This window comes from Pristis pectinata, chromosome 10 (genome assembly GCF_009764475.1).
Source record: "Pristis pectinata isolate sPriPec2 chromosome 10, sPriPec2.1.pri, whole genome shotgun sequence".
Classification (NCBI taxonomy): domain Eukaryota; kingdom Metazoa; phylum Chordata; class Chondrichthyes; order Rhinopristiformes; family Pristidae; genus Pristis; species Pristis pectinata.
Window position 1 is genome coordinate 50,764,853 of NC_067414.1, and position 16,500 is coordinate 50,781,352.

Genomic DNA, 16,500 nt, shown 5'->3' on the forward strand with positions numbered 1-16,500 from the left:
TAGTACAGGTAAAAACAATTACAGTATAGAGTAAAGTGTCACAGCTACAGAGGAAGTTCAGTGCAGGTAGACAATAAGGTGCAAGCTCACAACAAGGTAGATTGTGAGGTCAAGAGTCCATCTAATCATATACGGGAACTGTTCAATAGTCTTATCACAGTGGGATAGAAGTTGTCCTTGAGCCTGGTGGTATGTGCTGTCAGGCTCCTGTACCTTATGCCTGATGGGAGAGGAGAGAAGAGAGAATGACCCAGGTGGGTGGGGTCTTTGATTATGCTGGTTGCTTCACCAAGGCAGCGAGAGGTAAAGACAGAATCCATGGAAGGGAGGCTGGTTTTTGTGATGCGCTGGGCTGTGTCCACAACTCTCTGCAATTTCTTCAATTTCTTGCGGTCCTGGGCAGAATAGTTGCGATACCAAGCTGTGATGAATCCAGATAGGATGCTTTCTATGGTGCATCGATAAAAGTTGGTGACTGTCAAAGGGGACATACTGAATTTTTTTTAGCCTCCTGAGGAAGTAGAGGCGCTGGTGAGCTTTCTTGGCCATGGCGTCTATGTGATTTGACCAGGACAGGCTATTGGTGATGTTCACTCCTAGGAACTTGAAGCTTTCAACCCTCTTGACCTCAGCACCATTGATGTAGAAAGGTGCATGTACAGCGCCCCCTTTCCTGAAGTCAATGACCAGCTCTTTTGTTTTGCTGACATTGAAGGAAAGGTTGTTGTCATGACACCACGTCACTAAGCTCTCTATCTCCTTCCTGTACCCCGACTCATCGTTATTTGAGATACGGCCTACTACTGTGGTATCATCTGCAAACTTGTAGATGGAGTTAGAGCAGAATCTGGCCACACAGTCATGAGTGTATAGGGAGTGGAGTAGAGGGCTGAGGACGCAGCCTTGTGGGGCATCAGTGTTGAGAATAATCGAGGCGGAGGTATTGTTGCTTTTCCTCACTGATTGTGGTCTGTTGGTCAGAAAGTCAAGGATCCAGTTACGGAGGGAGGTGTTGAGTCCCAGGTCTCAGAGTTTGGTGACGAGTTTGCTTGGAATTATAGTATTGAAGGCGGAGCTGTAGTCAATAAACATTAGTCTTACGTAGGTGTCTTTACTGTCCAGATGCTCCAGAGCTGAGTATAGGGCCAGGGAGACCTTGCAACAGTTTTGACATTCATACTGGCTGGCTTTGCAGAGGATACAAAGCTATGTTGACTTTAAGCTTCAGCAGATGATGTTTCTCCAAGGCATTAGGAATGCAATGTGATAGTAAGATTGAGGAGCAGGACATGCTAATAGAAGACAGGGCCCTCTAAACCCAGGAGATGGTGGGCTTAGAGACCAATTCTATTGTTCAGTGAACAACAATGACTCCATTTCAGCAAGAAGGTATAGTGGTCATCACATCAGAAAAGTCTGCAACGTTTCACATTTTCCGTACTGAGCAGAATTAATCTCCTTCTCTCCTGGAGTGGGCAGCTAGAAAGTAAGAACATGGAAGTATCCTAGGCCCGTGGTGGATGTTACTGACCACACTTAATATATTTCCATCACCTTGAGGGTGCCACATATGGACAAATAAGGTGTTCTGCAACTGCAAGAAATTCTCCCTGAATGTGTGTACATCCTGAGCATAATAATGGTCATGACCCGACACCAGGGGAGCAGTGCTATTGCGGTTAAATAAATAGCAGTGTGTACAAACTGTGAGATGTGGATATGCTGGGACTAGTGGTAAATATGTAAGGGTTTCATGGGGCAGATGAAAATTAGGCCCAGTTCCTGAACATTAGAGATTGAAGACAGCTGAGCAATAGAGGTGGGGAATATTGAGCAGTGAGTGAAACAGGTGGTGCAGGTTGGTGAGATACAGCACCTGATGATGCAGATATAGACCTTTATCACATGTAAGGTTACTGAATTTGTGTGGGCACAGCCTCCATGTTATTGTAGTGGCAAATCTGACACTCATATCAACATCTCCTACTGCCACATTAGTAATATGTCAGGAGGGATTCCTGGCCCTTTGCAGACCCCTCTCATCCTCCAGTGTTGTAGCAGAAAATCTGGATGCCTGCTGTATTTTGAGGTTTCCATTTTCAGTCATGGATTCCTGTTCGCCAGCACGACTGAAATGATTTCCCACTATCAATTCCAGTGATGAAATACCTTGTCTAAGAAGTGCAGTCTTTTCTTAAACTAGCTTATGTTTATGCTAACCACTCGTGAAATTAGGGGCAGGATTCACTAAAGCAACTACGAGTAGAGTTACCACTGCTGAGATCATTACTATGAGTAGGAAGTTGAGTTCACCTGACCTGCTGTGGCCTGCAGCAGGTCAGTTGAACTCAGGTTAATCACTTCTTATGATCCCAGCATTTGTTTTTTCAATCATATTTAATTTAGCTTCAGTAGAATTTTTCCCCAACCACACATGAAGTAACTACTGATCCCATGGTCAAAGTGAAAGAACTTTTACAGCATCTGACATTATAATCACTGTTCACCCCCAAGATTTTGAATGGGGTCTGAGTAACATCCTGTTTAACTATAGTAATACTTATTCACTTTTATACTCAACATGTGATCACATGTTTACATCAGTGATATTGCCTTTAATGATTTATATATCTGGATGTACAATTTTCTTTATCTATCTAATCAATGCTTTAGTTTTCCCCACTTATACCACCACTGAATCATGAAGTTTACATGATAGAACTTGGTGATACAGCCATTATGCCTGTGCCGATCTCTGCTGGACAACATGATATTAACTAAACTGCCAAGCTCTCTTCCTATCCTTGTATCTTTTTCTGCTTCAAGTCTTCATCTATTCTCTCTTTCTTTGGTTTTAATAAATTGCAGCTCCCATCAGTTCTTTCATTTGTTTAATCTATCTGCATTGCCTTCTATTCTCTATTCATTATGTCCTAAATATATATCATCCACAAATTTGAACATAGTCCCCTCCATTTCCAAATCTAGATGTTTCATACGTAGAATGAAAGTTTGGGGCCTCAGCAGTCAATGGGGAGAGAGTAGTGGTGGTGCAAGGACAACTTTTGTCAACGTTAGGCAAGCCAAGGGTGAAATTTTTATTTCAGCTCTTTGATTCTTACCTCCCAACTTTTTTTGCTGGTCACAATTCTGTGAGTTTAATAACCTCTTGTCTAGAACCTTACAACATACATTCTGCTATTCCATACCCATGACACAGATTAGATCCACTTTAACTAACAGTAAGCTGAAACTGTTTTGTGTTTGTTAGTTAGATGTGATTTCCTTTGCACAAAACCAAACACTCCTTGATCTGCTTATACATTTTTAAGTTCTTCCTTGTCCTATAATATACTCAACCAGTTTTCACATGTTGCACTTACTGTAGAAAATTTACTATTTCCCATTGAATATTTCTAAACTGGAGAAGAAGAAGACATAAACTAACCAGTGGTGGTGGATGAACTGTGGCTATTCAATTGCTACCCAAGTTATGCCTGATGCATTTATCAGGCCAACAAGTGAATGAAGCAAAGTGGAAAGTATGTGCATATACACACTGGGAGTTTACATTAGTTGCTGGTCCTGATTGTAAGTGTGGGATATAAAGTGGCTGAATATTTGGCATTCATGTTGTGCTCATTTCTACCATGGATTGAGCAAGCTATTCAGGGATTCTTAAAAGAGACTGCTGAAGGCTTTGTCAAAAACCAGCAGAGTAAATTTTGGAACCTCCTGTGATTCCACCAAAAAGCTTCAGCCCACTCCTCATCTGCTCACATCCACACTGCAGAATTTTCTGCACGCATACTATGCCAGCTGACTCAGCATAGGAGCTGGCCCAATTCCCATCCTTCCAGGGGGCCATGAGTTCAGTGTCTAGTCTCACGCTTGAACCTCAGAAAGGCTCAGGACTCATGCTGGATTGACGAGACAAGCTTCTTTGTTGTCAACGCACCTATTAGGGTCACAACATCAAAATCAGCATTTTGTCTTTGAGACACAAGAGATTGCAGATGTTGGAATCTGGAGCAACACAAAAGAGGTGCTGGAGGCTTTCCCTCCATAGATGCTGCCTGACCTGCTGAGTTCCTCCAGCGCCTCTTTTGTATTGTCTTTGATTCATGATTCCCTGGCATTATCCAACACCATTAATTTTAAAAATAGACTGAAAATACTCCAGCAAAACATACAAAGACTGTTCCATTCACAATTTTATCAGGGGTTGTATAGAATTGTATCCAAGGAGAGTTCTTTATTCATATCTTCACAAAAACTCACATGCATGGATGTGATTTATAAGAGCTTACTTTAAGGATAGAGGTGTTTTCCAAGAGGACAGAACATTAAGAAATCTTGGACACACCCTCTTCAATTTCTAATTTTAACTTATTATAATTAACTTCAGTTTAATCAAATGCTTAATAAAATGGTGTCCCTTGTTTGATGCTGTTTTCATCCAGAACCTCTGATAATTGGGAACCAGGCCACATTTGCAACAAAACAGATGCTTTAAATGTCAGAGAGTTGTGCAGCCAGTCTAATCACCTAACAGGTGCTAGTTTAACATTTTGTTGCTAAGTACCCTATACCCCAGAGCCAATTTTACAAATGTACAATCTCCCCAGGGAGGGCTATCCCACTGGGAATGCATAGGGGGAAAACTAATGGATGGAAAATTGTGCCACAAATGATTTGTAAACTTGGAATAAAAAGACACTTGCCAATATTGTGAGTTTCAATAATAAATCCTCTAAAATATCAAAACCTACAGGAATTATGTGAACCATTCTGTCCAATCTGTGTTAGTTTCCTAAACATGTAATTATTCCTGCAGCCCATGGGTCATGCAAAAAAAAATTGGACAGGGTAAATTAGAAAATCAGGGTCTAGTCAACGTACAGTAATTTTGTGAAGCTTTCAGCTTTACTATTTATAAGGAGTTACATGCTGAACAATTAAAGCAGCTGAGGCCCATCTTACTCAGGCAGATATTCTACTCAGCAATAACAACAAGTGGAACTAACAATGTGCAACACACACCTTATAATATCTTATGCATTAATTTAATTAATTGCCCCTATATTAGTATATGCATTCAGTGAACAGCCACATGCTTACAGTAACAACTCCATTCATCAACATATCACATGGGAATCAAGTCTAGAATGGACTGCTCCTCATTTTAAATGACCAGTTGTGGTGTAATGAGAATGTTACAATCAGATACACCATACATTAGAGATAATTTTCTTTTCCTCATATTGCCTACTGATCGTTGCATAACTAAAGGTCATGCTATTATTAATAAAATCAGAAAGGCCTTATTGCTGCCATGCCTTATGACTGTGGGTGCACTAGTGTGTGTAATTATGTCTGGTATTGTAGTCGATGACAGGTGTCATATCTTACCTTCAGGGCTGAAATTTGAAGTGTTAAGTGAATTGAAACAAGGGAGGCAATTATAATTCAGACATATATAATTTTAGAGTTTTCTGACTCCACATACTTTGAACTTCAGGCTTTGCAGCCCTGGCTTGCTTTTCTCCATATGTGTAGCTAAGAACTGGCAGAACATTTGATGCCCATGTCCACACATGTTGATTTTAATCTTGATTTGTGTTTCAGTGAAATCTGTTATTGCACTTCAGTTCTCAGGGCTGCCTTGGAAGAAGTGGATGTGAACAATAAACTAGTCATTTGGTGATAACTTCATTTTATAACTTCAGAAAAATAAAGAAGGTTATTGGAGTCAAAATTTGTCATTGATTGCTTGCACCAGACAAGCAAATTAAGAGCAGGTGCACATTGTCCTTCACTTCTGAAATTTGGCTCCTTTGAGTTCGGCAAAAGCTAACCACTACAAGAATCATTCTATAAACAGACCTAATTGATCCTACTATTCATGAGTCAGGACAAAGCTCTGCACTCCCATCACATTTAATTGTGTATTATGGTGGACAATTAGATAACTAACAGGAGTTCCATAAATATCCCCATCACAATAACTGCAAAAGCCTTTTGGCTGCTTGACTTCAGCTCACAGAGCGGAGGATTGAAGAGGGATAGAGAGGATGAAAGGGATGAGAGACTAGCGGAACTGGGAGAGATCTGGGAAGCCTGAGAGGAAGAGGGGCAGAAGGGGTTAGTGGAGGAGAGATTCAGGAGGGGGATGATTAGGAACACTGCAAGAGGGAGGGGATGCAACGAATAGGGTGTAGGCAAGAGCATGGGCATCAGTGTACATTCCTCTGTGCGTGCTTAGGGTGCAAGTAAGCATCTGCGTCTGTTATATCCATGTATGTATGTGTGTTAATTCCACACAGGAGAGCCTGGTCTCTAATCATTTTGGTACTACTCATCAAAGCACCTAGACCTCAGGCTGTTATGTCTTTGTGGAAACTGGTGTGCAATGACCATGCCATATTAAAGCAATTAATGCACAGGCATCATCCACCCCTCAAAGTGAACATCTGGACCCCCATGAATCAACCTTTAAGAACCTGAAGGTTGATCCGCCTTCAGATGCTTTGACATTGATATTGTATTATGAATCACAATGGGCAGGAAATAACTAGCTCAAAGTTCAAAGTAGGTGTACCTTCTCCTGAAACACAAACTTGATGAAGAACACAGTCTTCATGGAGTGGATTTCACCATCAAGAATGGGCTAATCTGCCATCTCAAAACTCTCCCCAAGGACCCAGATGAATGTGCCATGACCATGTAGCTCACTCTAACATGGAATTGGCATGCTCTGGTTCTCAGTGCACTCTTCTAATCCTGGAAGCAATGAAGGAGGCCAAAGAGGAATTCTACTCTGACCTTGAGCAATCCCTGGCCTAACTTGCAGTGGGAGACAAACTGATCCACCTTGGTGACTTCAATGTCAGAATCAGGAAAGACATAAGCATCTGGAAAGGCATGACTGGCAAAGAGTTAGAAAAGCTAACTCCATAGAAGTCCTCTTCCTGATGAAATGCTTGGAACACTGTCTTGTCATAACAAACACTCTGTTTCATCAGAGATTCAAGATCTCATGAGAACTCCCAAAATCCAAGCATCATTGTCAGAGTGAGAGACCAGAAGGTCATCTACATTTCCAGCACTAGGATGGTGACAACGGTTGCTGGACTAGTCATTGCCTAATCCATTCTGTCAGTGACATCAACTTGTCTCTTAAACAGTGACAGCAACAGAAATGCTGCCTTAGAAAATCAATATTGAAGGACTCCAAAACAAACAACATAATGACTCCTAACCAATGCAAGCTACAGAGTGTCCACAGCTTCTGGCTGCCCTGAAGTCCGTAATAATTAGCACCTGTGAAGAGGACCTTAGCTTCTCTGTCAGAAAATACCAAGACTGACTCAAAGAGAACAACCAGGAGTTGCAGAGAGAAACAAAGGATTGCAGATGCTGGAATCTAGATGATGCTGGAGGAACACAGCAGGCCAGGTAGCATCCATGGAGAAAATCAGGAGTTTCAAATAATTAACTGTAAACTGCAAAGTGGTGATGAGTCAGCTTACCAGAGCTAGATAGGTCACCTGGTCAAGTGGTGCCGCAAAAACAACCGCTTGCTCAACGTCAGCAAAACTAAAGAGCTGATTGTTGACTTCAGGAAGGGGAAGAAGGGAAAACATGCACCAGTCTACATTGGGGGACTGACGGTGGAGAGAGTCAGCAGCTTTAAATTCCTGGGTGTTAACATATTGGATGACCTGTCCTGGGCCCAGCACATTAATGCAATCATAAGGAAAGCATGCCAGTGTCTTTACTTTCTTAGAAGGCTAAGGAGATCTGGCTTGTCATCAAACACTCTAACAAACTTTTATTGAATCTGGTGCTGTGAGGCAGTGGCTCTACTAGCTACACCACTATGCTGCCATTAGTTTCTTGACTCCATCCCATAAAAGCACGCTGTCAAGTAAAATTTTGGTGCTACCCCATTTCAGCAAGTAGTTCAAAAGACCTCTAGAGCAGAAATTCTTGCTGAAGTATTAAAACATGGTGGAGAAGGACTTCTGGTGCAAACCCAGGATGTTATCTCCCTCTTTGGGTGCCCTGGGATCTCAAAGGCATCATAATCATATCATTTTCAAGAAAGGAGACAGGCACAATTGCCGGAATTAGAGGTTTCCCTATTGTCTGACACGTGGGAAGTCCCACAAGGATCCTCCTCAACCATCTCCTCCCACAGGTCAATGAGGTCCTCTCAGAATCACAATGAGATTCTGCCCAACAAGATATATACACACAATGGACATAAATTTCACTGGAAGACAAATTCAACAGAAATGCAGTGAGCCATGCCAACCATTGCACTGGGAAGATTGTTATGGTGAGATGTAGTACTACAGCAAGGAGAACTGAGAAGAGGGTTAGTACGATGACATGGCCTTGCTTGACCCCAATCTGTATTAGAATTGGGCATGTAAAGGATCTGTTAGAAGGGCCACAACTTGCCTGTAAATATGGCTGATTTAAATTTATCTACCTCCATTATAAATATTTGAAGTGGAGATAGATACATTTTTGAAAGATCAGGAGATTCAAGGATATGGCACAGAGGAGGAGTTGAGTCTATGATAGATCATCCATGATCATAGTGAATGGCAGGGCACGCCTGAGGGGCCAGGTGGCCTACTCTTGCTCCTATTTTTCCTGTATTCTCGTGTTTTTGTGTTCTCTGGACATGGCCTTTCTAAATCTCACCAAAACCTTTGACTCTGTCTTCTGATAGGGATTGGGGAAAATCTGTCTCAAATTTTTCTCTCCTCAGAAATTCATTACTACTCCACAACTACTACCTGATGACATGCAAGTTATGCCCCTAACTACCAGATCTACCACAGACCCAATTCGTGTGCACTCTGGCATCAGTCAAGGCTATGTCATTGCACTACCACTCTTCTCAATTTTCCTTGCAGCAATATTACATCTCACCTCTAATAATCTTCCTAATGTGATGGAATTAAACTATAGGATGACCCCAACCTCACTCATCATATTACAGGAGCTGATGGTCCTGGCGAGTTCCAGCTCACCCAGCTTGGAACATTTAATGGTGAAGTGTCGCCCGTACTACCTGCCACGGGAGTTCACTTCAGCTATCCTGATGGCAGTCTACATCCCATGCCAGACGAACGTGAAGCCTGCACTCAATGAACTATACTCTGTGGTTAATAGCCTTGAAACGGGATACCCTGAGGCCCTCTTCATCATTGCTGGTAACTTCAACCTGGCCAATTTCAAGACTGTGTTACCAGAATACTACCAGCACATCTCCTGTCCCATCACGGGCCCAAACACCCTTGACCAGTGCTAAACAACCATCAAAGATGCCCACTGATCTACCTCCTGCCCACACTTTGGTAAATCAGACCACCAGGCTGTGCTCCTTCTATCTGCATACAAACAGAAGCTGAAAGAGGAGGATCCAGTATGATAAGTGGTACAGTGCTGGTCTGAGGCAATAGATGAGCTTCTACGCGACTGCTTTGAGTCAGGTAACTGGTCCATGTTCAAAGACTCAGCTGACAGTCTAGATGAGTATTTCACCACCATCGCGAACTTTATCAGCAAGTGTCTTGAGGACTGTGTATCAAACAGAACAATCCAGGTGTTCCCAAACCAGAAACCATGGATGAACTGGGATATCCACTCCCAACTTAAGTCTAGGACAGCAGCATAAAAATCAGGTGACCCTGACCTATACAAGAAATTGAGATATGACCTCTGTAAAGCTGTCAGAGTTGCCAAGAGACAATACTGGTTCAAAATCGAGTCCCAGACCAGCCGTCAGTTGTGGCAGGGTTTACATGCTATAACGGGCTACAAAATGGAGTCGGGCAGCATTGCCAACAATAGCACATCCCTTCCTGATGAGCTCAACACATTCTATGCACGTTTTGAACAGAAGGGGATTGGTACGTCACCACACAGCCCACCAGCCTCCAGTGCACCTGAACTCATAGCCACCATTGAGGACATAAGATCAGTCTTCCGGAAAGTGAACCCGCGGAAAGCATATGGCCCCGATGGTGACCCTGGCCATGTCCTTGCATCCTGCGCAGATCAGCTGGCAGGGGTACTTGCAGATATTTTTAAGCTCTCTCTGCTTCAATTTGAGGTTCCCACCTGCTTTAGGAAGACCACTATCATCCCAATACCTAAGAAAAACAAGGTAACATGACTAACACCCAGTGACTCTGACATCCACCATCATGAAGTGCTTTGAGAGGCTGATCATGACACACATTAACTCCAGCCTCCCAGACAAATTCAACCACTGCCAATTCACCTACTGCCAAAACAGGTCTACGGCAGACGCCATCTCCCTGGCCCTACACTCATCTCTGGAGCATCTGGACAGTAAAGACACCAATGTTAGACTATTGTTTATTGACTACAGTTCCACCTTCAATACTATAATTCCAAGCAAACTCATCACCAGACTCCGAGATCTGGGACTCAACATCTCCCTTTGCAACTGGATCCTTGACTTCCTGACTGAAGACCACAATCAGTGAGGATAGGCAGCAACACCTCTGCCATGATTAATCTCAACACTGGTACCCCACAAGGCTGCATCTTCAGCCCCCTACTCTACTCGCTATATACTCATGACTGTGTGGCCAGAATCTGCTGTAATTCCATCTACGAGTTTGCAGATGATACCACCATAGTGGGCCGTATCTCAAATAATAATGAGCCGGAGTACAGGAATGAGATAGAGAGTTTAGTAACATGGTATCATGACAACAACCTTTCCCTCAATGTCTGCAAAACAAAAGAGCTGGTCATTGATTTCAGGAAGGGGGGGGGTGGGTGGGTGGGCGGTGCACATGCGCCTGTCTACATCAATAGTGCTGAGGTTGAGAGGGTTGAGAGCTTCAAGTTCCTGGGAGTGAACATTACCAATAGCCTGTCCTGGTCTAACCATATAGATGCCATGGCCAAGAAAGTTCACAAGTGCCTCCACTTCCTCAGGAGGTTAAAGAAATTTGGCATGTCCCCGTCAACCCTCACCAACTTTTATCAATGCACCATAGAAAGCATCCTACCTGGATGCATCACGGCTTGGTATGGCAACTGTTCTGCCGGTGACCGCAAGAAACTGCAGAGAGTTGTGGACCCAGCTCAGTACATCACAGAAACCACCCTCCCTGCAAGGACTCCATGAAGTCTATACTTCTCGCTGCCTTGGTAAAGTAGCCAACATAATTAACGACCCCACCCACCCCAGACATTCTCTATTCTCCCCTCTCCCATCGGGTAGAAGATACAAAAGCCTGAAAGCACGTACCACCAGGCTCAAGGACAGCTTCTATCCTGCTGTTATAAGACTATTGAACGGTTCCCTAGCATGATAAAATGGACTCTTGACCTCACAATCTACCTTGTTATGATCTTGCACCTTTTTGTCTACCAGCACAGCACTTTCTCTGTAGCTGTTACACTTTATTCTGCATTCTGTTATTGTTTTACCTTGTATTACCTCAATACACTGTGTAATGAATTGATATGTATGAAAGGTATACAGGACAAGTTTTTCACTGTACTTCAGTACATGTGACAATAATAAACCAATTCTAATTCCAACCTTTGGACTGCTGAAGAAAATAGTGCTTGAAGACCAAGAACTGGCAACAACCTTTTGGAGAACTGAGTAACAGTGATCCCTGGCCATGTGTGTGTTTCAAAGACATGGTCAGTCTACAGCAGGCACCTCAAAGAACTGCAGAGGTGTCACCAATACAGACTCTTAAAAGTTCTCCTAATTCATTGGCAGGATATGCAAACCAACATCAGTGGCCTCTCCCAGGCCAACATCCTCGGAGAGACATTGAGGCCCTAATTACACTCAATCAATTTTGGTGGGTGGACCACATTGTCTGACACTGGACTCATGAAACAAGTACTCTACTCTGAACTATGTCATAGCAAAAAGTTTCCAGCTGGACAGTGAAAACACTTCAATGATGTTCTGAATGTCCCCTTGAAAAATATGACTTCGTGGAAATCCCTTGTCTGTGACTGATAAAAATGGAGCATCTAGGAAGGCACTGAAGACCTCAAGTCTATGACAGGAGCACATAGAGGGCATATGCAAACGACAGAAGGAGAAAACAATGTCACAAATAATCCACCCACCAGTCTGCAAGCAAGGCGGCACGGTAGCGTAGTGGTTAGCGCGACGCTATTACAGCTCCAGCGATTGGGGTTCGATTCCCGTCACTGTCTGTAAGGAGTTTGTACGTTCTCCTGTGTCTGTGTGGGTTTCCCCCGGGTGCTCCGGTTTCCTCCCACATTCCAAAGACGGGTAGGTTAATTTGGGGTTTAAAATGGGCGGTGCGGACTCGTTGAGCCAGAAGGGCCTGTTACCACGCTGTAAATAAAATTTAAATTTAAATTTAACACCCTTCAGCCACCTCAGAATCACAGACCTGAATGGAGGCAAGTCACCATTGATTCTAATGCTGCCTAAGGGGGAACAGAGATTAATATTCCTTCACCATCAGCAAACCATGCCTGTAGTGCGTACCATCCACAGCAACTTCCTGTCATTTTTGACAGCACCTACCAAACCCATGTTAACTAACACCTAAAATGTTAACATAACTGCTCTGTAGCTGTTACACTTTATTCTGCATTCTGCGATTGTTTTACCTTGTACTACCTCAATGCACTGTGTAATGAATCACTCCAAATCATACAATATTCTGACTTGAACATACATTACCATACCTCAATGACTGTTGAGTCAATATATTGAAACTCCCTTTATAATAGCATTATGGTGCACCTTCTCTGCAAGGTTTCCAAAAGAAGGCCCTATCGAAATCCTTCTTCCTCATCGTCACGCATGGCTTTAACCGAGGGCAGGTTGGATTTCGTCCTGCTCTTCTACCAGTTAATTGATAGAACCTATGAGAATTCAGTGAGGATTTACTTATTCTATGAGTTTCTTTGACTCCTCCAGTGACATATATTTGAATGTTTTTTTTCTGAAAGCCATTTCCTATCTGCCTGTGTCACAAATGAGTGCACCGATATAGTACAAAATTACAATACTAATTCATTGCTTTACTCAAAGATGTAGATACCATCGAGAAAAGATACCTACCACATCAAATGCAAGTGAAGCAGTCTTAGATTTGAACTGATCACTCGTTTTGTTGCAGCTCATCACAACTATATCTAGACACCTTTCACTCTATTCCCAAAATACCGTTGCCATGGTAAAAGCCTTTGGAATTGTTTATCGTGATTGAATACAGAAAGGGTATGGAATAATGCAATGGTTAATTAATGCATTAATATAACTACATCTGCTAATACAAATTATTTTTGTTTCAGTTTCAGGAAAAAGTGTGAGAACCATATTACAGAATTTCAATCTACAATAATGAGCACAGAATCTACTGCAGCATAAATCTCTTCTAGCAGTCAACACTATGGAAGCTGAGATGGGTTTCAAATCTGGTTTTCTCCGAATATTCCAACCTGCCTGAACTGTAATGATGTTTATTTTAAAAAAAACACGTAGATATGTCAAAGCACCCGAGGCAAGAAAAACAAATTGGCATAGTAAATACTTGGTAAAAATTCAGAGTTTAGATTTAGTTTTGTAAACATTAAGATTCTACACAAAAAAAAGAGTACCCTGAAATGGGATTCAGAAAGGTACATGCACCACCTGCACTTGAAATACAGCAGCTGATGGTAACCACAAAGCATTGCTGCTAGGCTCTTAATATCTGTCAATGGTAATCGTCAGAAAATCCTTCAAAATCACATTGCTATTGGTACCGCATTCTTTCCAGCAGCTTCTAGGTTAACAAAAGAAGCAGATTTCCAGGTACTGGTCTATCTCACATGGCACAGCAGTTTCACTGTAATCTATCTGCTGACTGTAGCAGATCAGGCCTATAGGTGAAGACAGCTGAAAATTAACATAAAAGCAGCTCAAACAATCAGGAAATTAGGGTAATCAGTAATTATTTTAGCTCCGATTTTAACTCTAGGCATGAAAGAGGCAGGTTTCATGTTATTTATACCCCACAATTAAGTTTGACAGTGTAAGTTGAGCATCCACTCAAGTCTAACCAAGTTCCACCAGGTGTATGAGTTTAAGTGAGGGCTAAAATCAATATGTGACCCAATTTTTTATTGTTCACTTGAAATCAGACTTTTAAACACAAGCCTTTTGTTGTTGGTACTTGAATTCATAACTAGCTCGAGACCAAAGATGACAAAATTCTCAGTTGGCAATAAGGGTTCTATGTGAAATAAATTGAGAAGCCCCAGGCTAGCTTTCAGGACATGCGGCATTGCAGCACACAATAGATCCTATTTTCCCAGAAATGGGCAACTTCACTCAGGGAGCATGAATTAGCAATAGTGTGTCATGGAGCAAATGGATACGCTCTTCTGCAGATGCAACATTTTGGGTCTATTGTTTCCTTTGCCCTGCATCTTTTCATTCTTTTCTGATTTAAATTCATATTTAAAACATCCAAATGTTTTTGCTTTCTTTTAACCTTTACAACACAAACAGGCAATATTCCTGCTAAAATAATTTTGGAAAGAAGGTGTTGTTTACATAACTGTATAAGTAAGAACTCTGAGCTCGAGTTCTTACTTATACAGTAAGTACAAGTAAGAATCTCTGCAAGTAAACTAACTAATCTCAGGTAATTGTACATTACTAACTAAACACTAGATGTGGGAGACCCTCAGAGGTGAATAAGTGTGTCACAGGATCCCTAGAAATTGGATCACCTCATGCAAGATTTTGAGTTCTCAGCAAATCAATGAAAATAAGCACTGAAGAAAATGGGGAACATTCTTTGAATTACCCAGTTTGTGGTTTTTCTTCTGGGTCCTCCATGTAATTGTTCTGCTAGTGCTAGGAGAAGTCTGGACCTTTGCAGTGGCATCCAAAGTACCCTGGTTGAACACACTTATCAAACAATCCTGATCCACTTTCCCACACCCTCTCAACAGAGGGTCTTCTGACCTCAGATCCACACCAGCCTGACCTCCTTTATGTGCTCTGCATTGGTGGAGTGCACTATGGAAAGGTTTTTCTGTTGGAAGATGTATTCAGCAGGACACGTTGCCTTAGGCCTCATACACTACCAATTTCCCAGTGGTGGACGCTCAAACAAAATGTTTGTAGGTCAGCTGTGAATGGAATATTTAACATGCATAAATCAGGAAGTTGGTTTATTATTGTCACATGTACTGAGGTGCAATGAAAATCTCATTTTGCATACTGTCCATACAGATCAATTTATTGCAACTCTGCATTGAGGTAGTACAAGGTAAAACAATAATAGAATGCAGTAATTCTTAGAGATATAGAATTTAAATTTAAATGAATAGAATGACTGTAATAGAAGTAGTGAGTAGATCTGCAGTGAGCAGCTTGCAACGAGTTGCCACACTCCGGCACCATACTTAAAATGTACACTCTTAAATTTTTAGGCAGGTTTTTCTGTTTGATTCATTATTGGGAGTGCTTAGGAAGTAGTTGGATGTAAAAGTAGTTATTAACGTAACAATTTGAGTATTTGTTTATTCCAAACATCAGTGAAATGAAGAACAAACCCATATAGTGCCTTTGATCCACATTCCTATTGGTGGTTGCTGATTGATTTATATGTACGACAAGTCAGGAACCAGTCAAGTTTGAGTGTGTTGACCATTTTGATTAAATAGCCTATCTGACTCTCCATATCAAACTCAGATCCAAAATGGTTACTTGGGCAAAGTGTAAGGATGAAAGAATATTATTGATGAGAAACAGTGAATAGAATCATTCTTTGAGACAGTTGACTTCAGAGTTCTCCAGAGGACTTTAAATTCTTACCTGAAAGCTCCAAAGAATATGATGCCCATAATGTAATATACAGCATAGAAGATTGTCAGACAAAGCAGTAACTGTAGGAGAATAGTCTGCCAAAACCAAATGAAAAAAGTAGAAGTGTTAGATTCAATAAAAATCTTTAACTGTGATTGATTAATTTTGACATATATTCTAAATCAAATACAATAATTTACTGTATATGCAATAAATTTTAGAAATTCAACACAGACTTGTAAAAGCACAGAAATGCTAAAACAGCCAATGTACCATCTTTACCCCAGTACTGAAATCCAGATTATTCAATGCAGACAAAAGATTATGCACAGTAAATACCTTTGTGTCTGTGGCCTTGAATTTCACTGCCATGTAAACATTCTGTCAAAGAAAAGCCTCTTCAATGCTAGCAAACTGTGTCAATGGCATCCAATTCGCTTTTTCTTTCTGTGCATTTTGATAGGTAATCATTTTAGAGTGACAGGATTAAGTGATCAAGGAAAGCTGTGAAATCTGTCTGTCAAATTCAATAAGGTAATAAGATGGGAGGGATGTACGAATCCACGCTAAAGCTCTTGTTGCCAAAAGCGACAGCGTGGTTCACATTTTAACAAAGTATAGTATTC

At 41.6% G+C, this 16,500-nt stretch overlaps 1 protein-coding gene across 1 annotated transcript in view; it reads right to left on the reverse strand.

Moving 5' to 3' along the window:
• The window catches only part of tmem244 (transmembrane protein 244), a 31,656-nt gene extending 15,410 nt beyond the window's left edge, over window positions 1-16,246 (reverse strand). Inside the window, exons 1-2 of the mRNA XM_052024915.1 lie at window positions 16,214-16,246; window positions 15,884-15,969 (exon numbers count right to left, since the gene is read on the reverse strand). Of these exons, the coding sequence (XP_051880875.1) occupies window positions 15,884-15,969; window positions 16,214-16,246 (119 nt within the window). The remainder of the gene's footprint in view (window positions 1-15,883; window positions 15,970-16,213) is intronic.
• Between the last annotated feature and the right edge of the window lie 254 nt (window positions 16,247-16,500).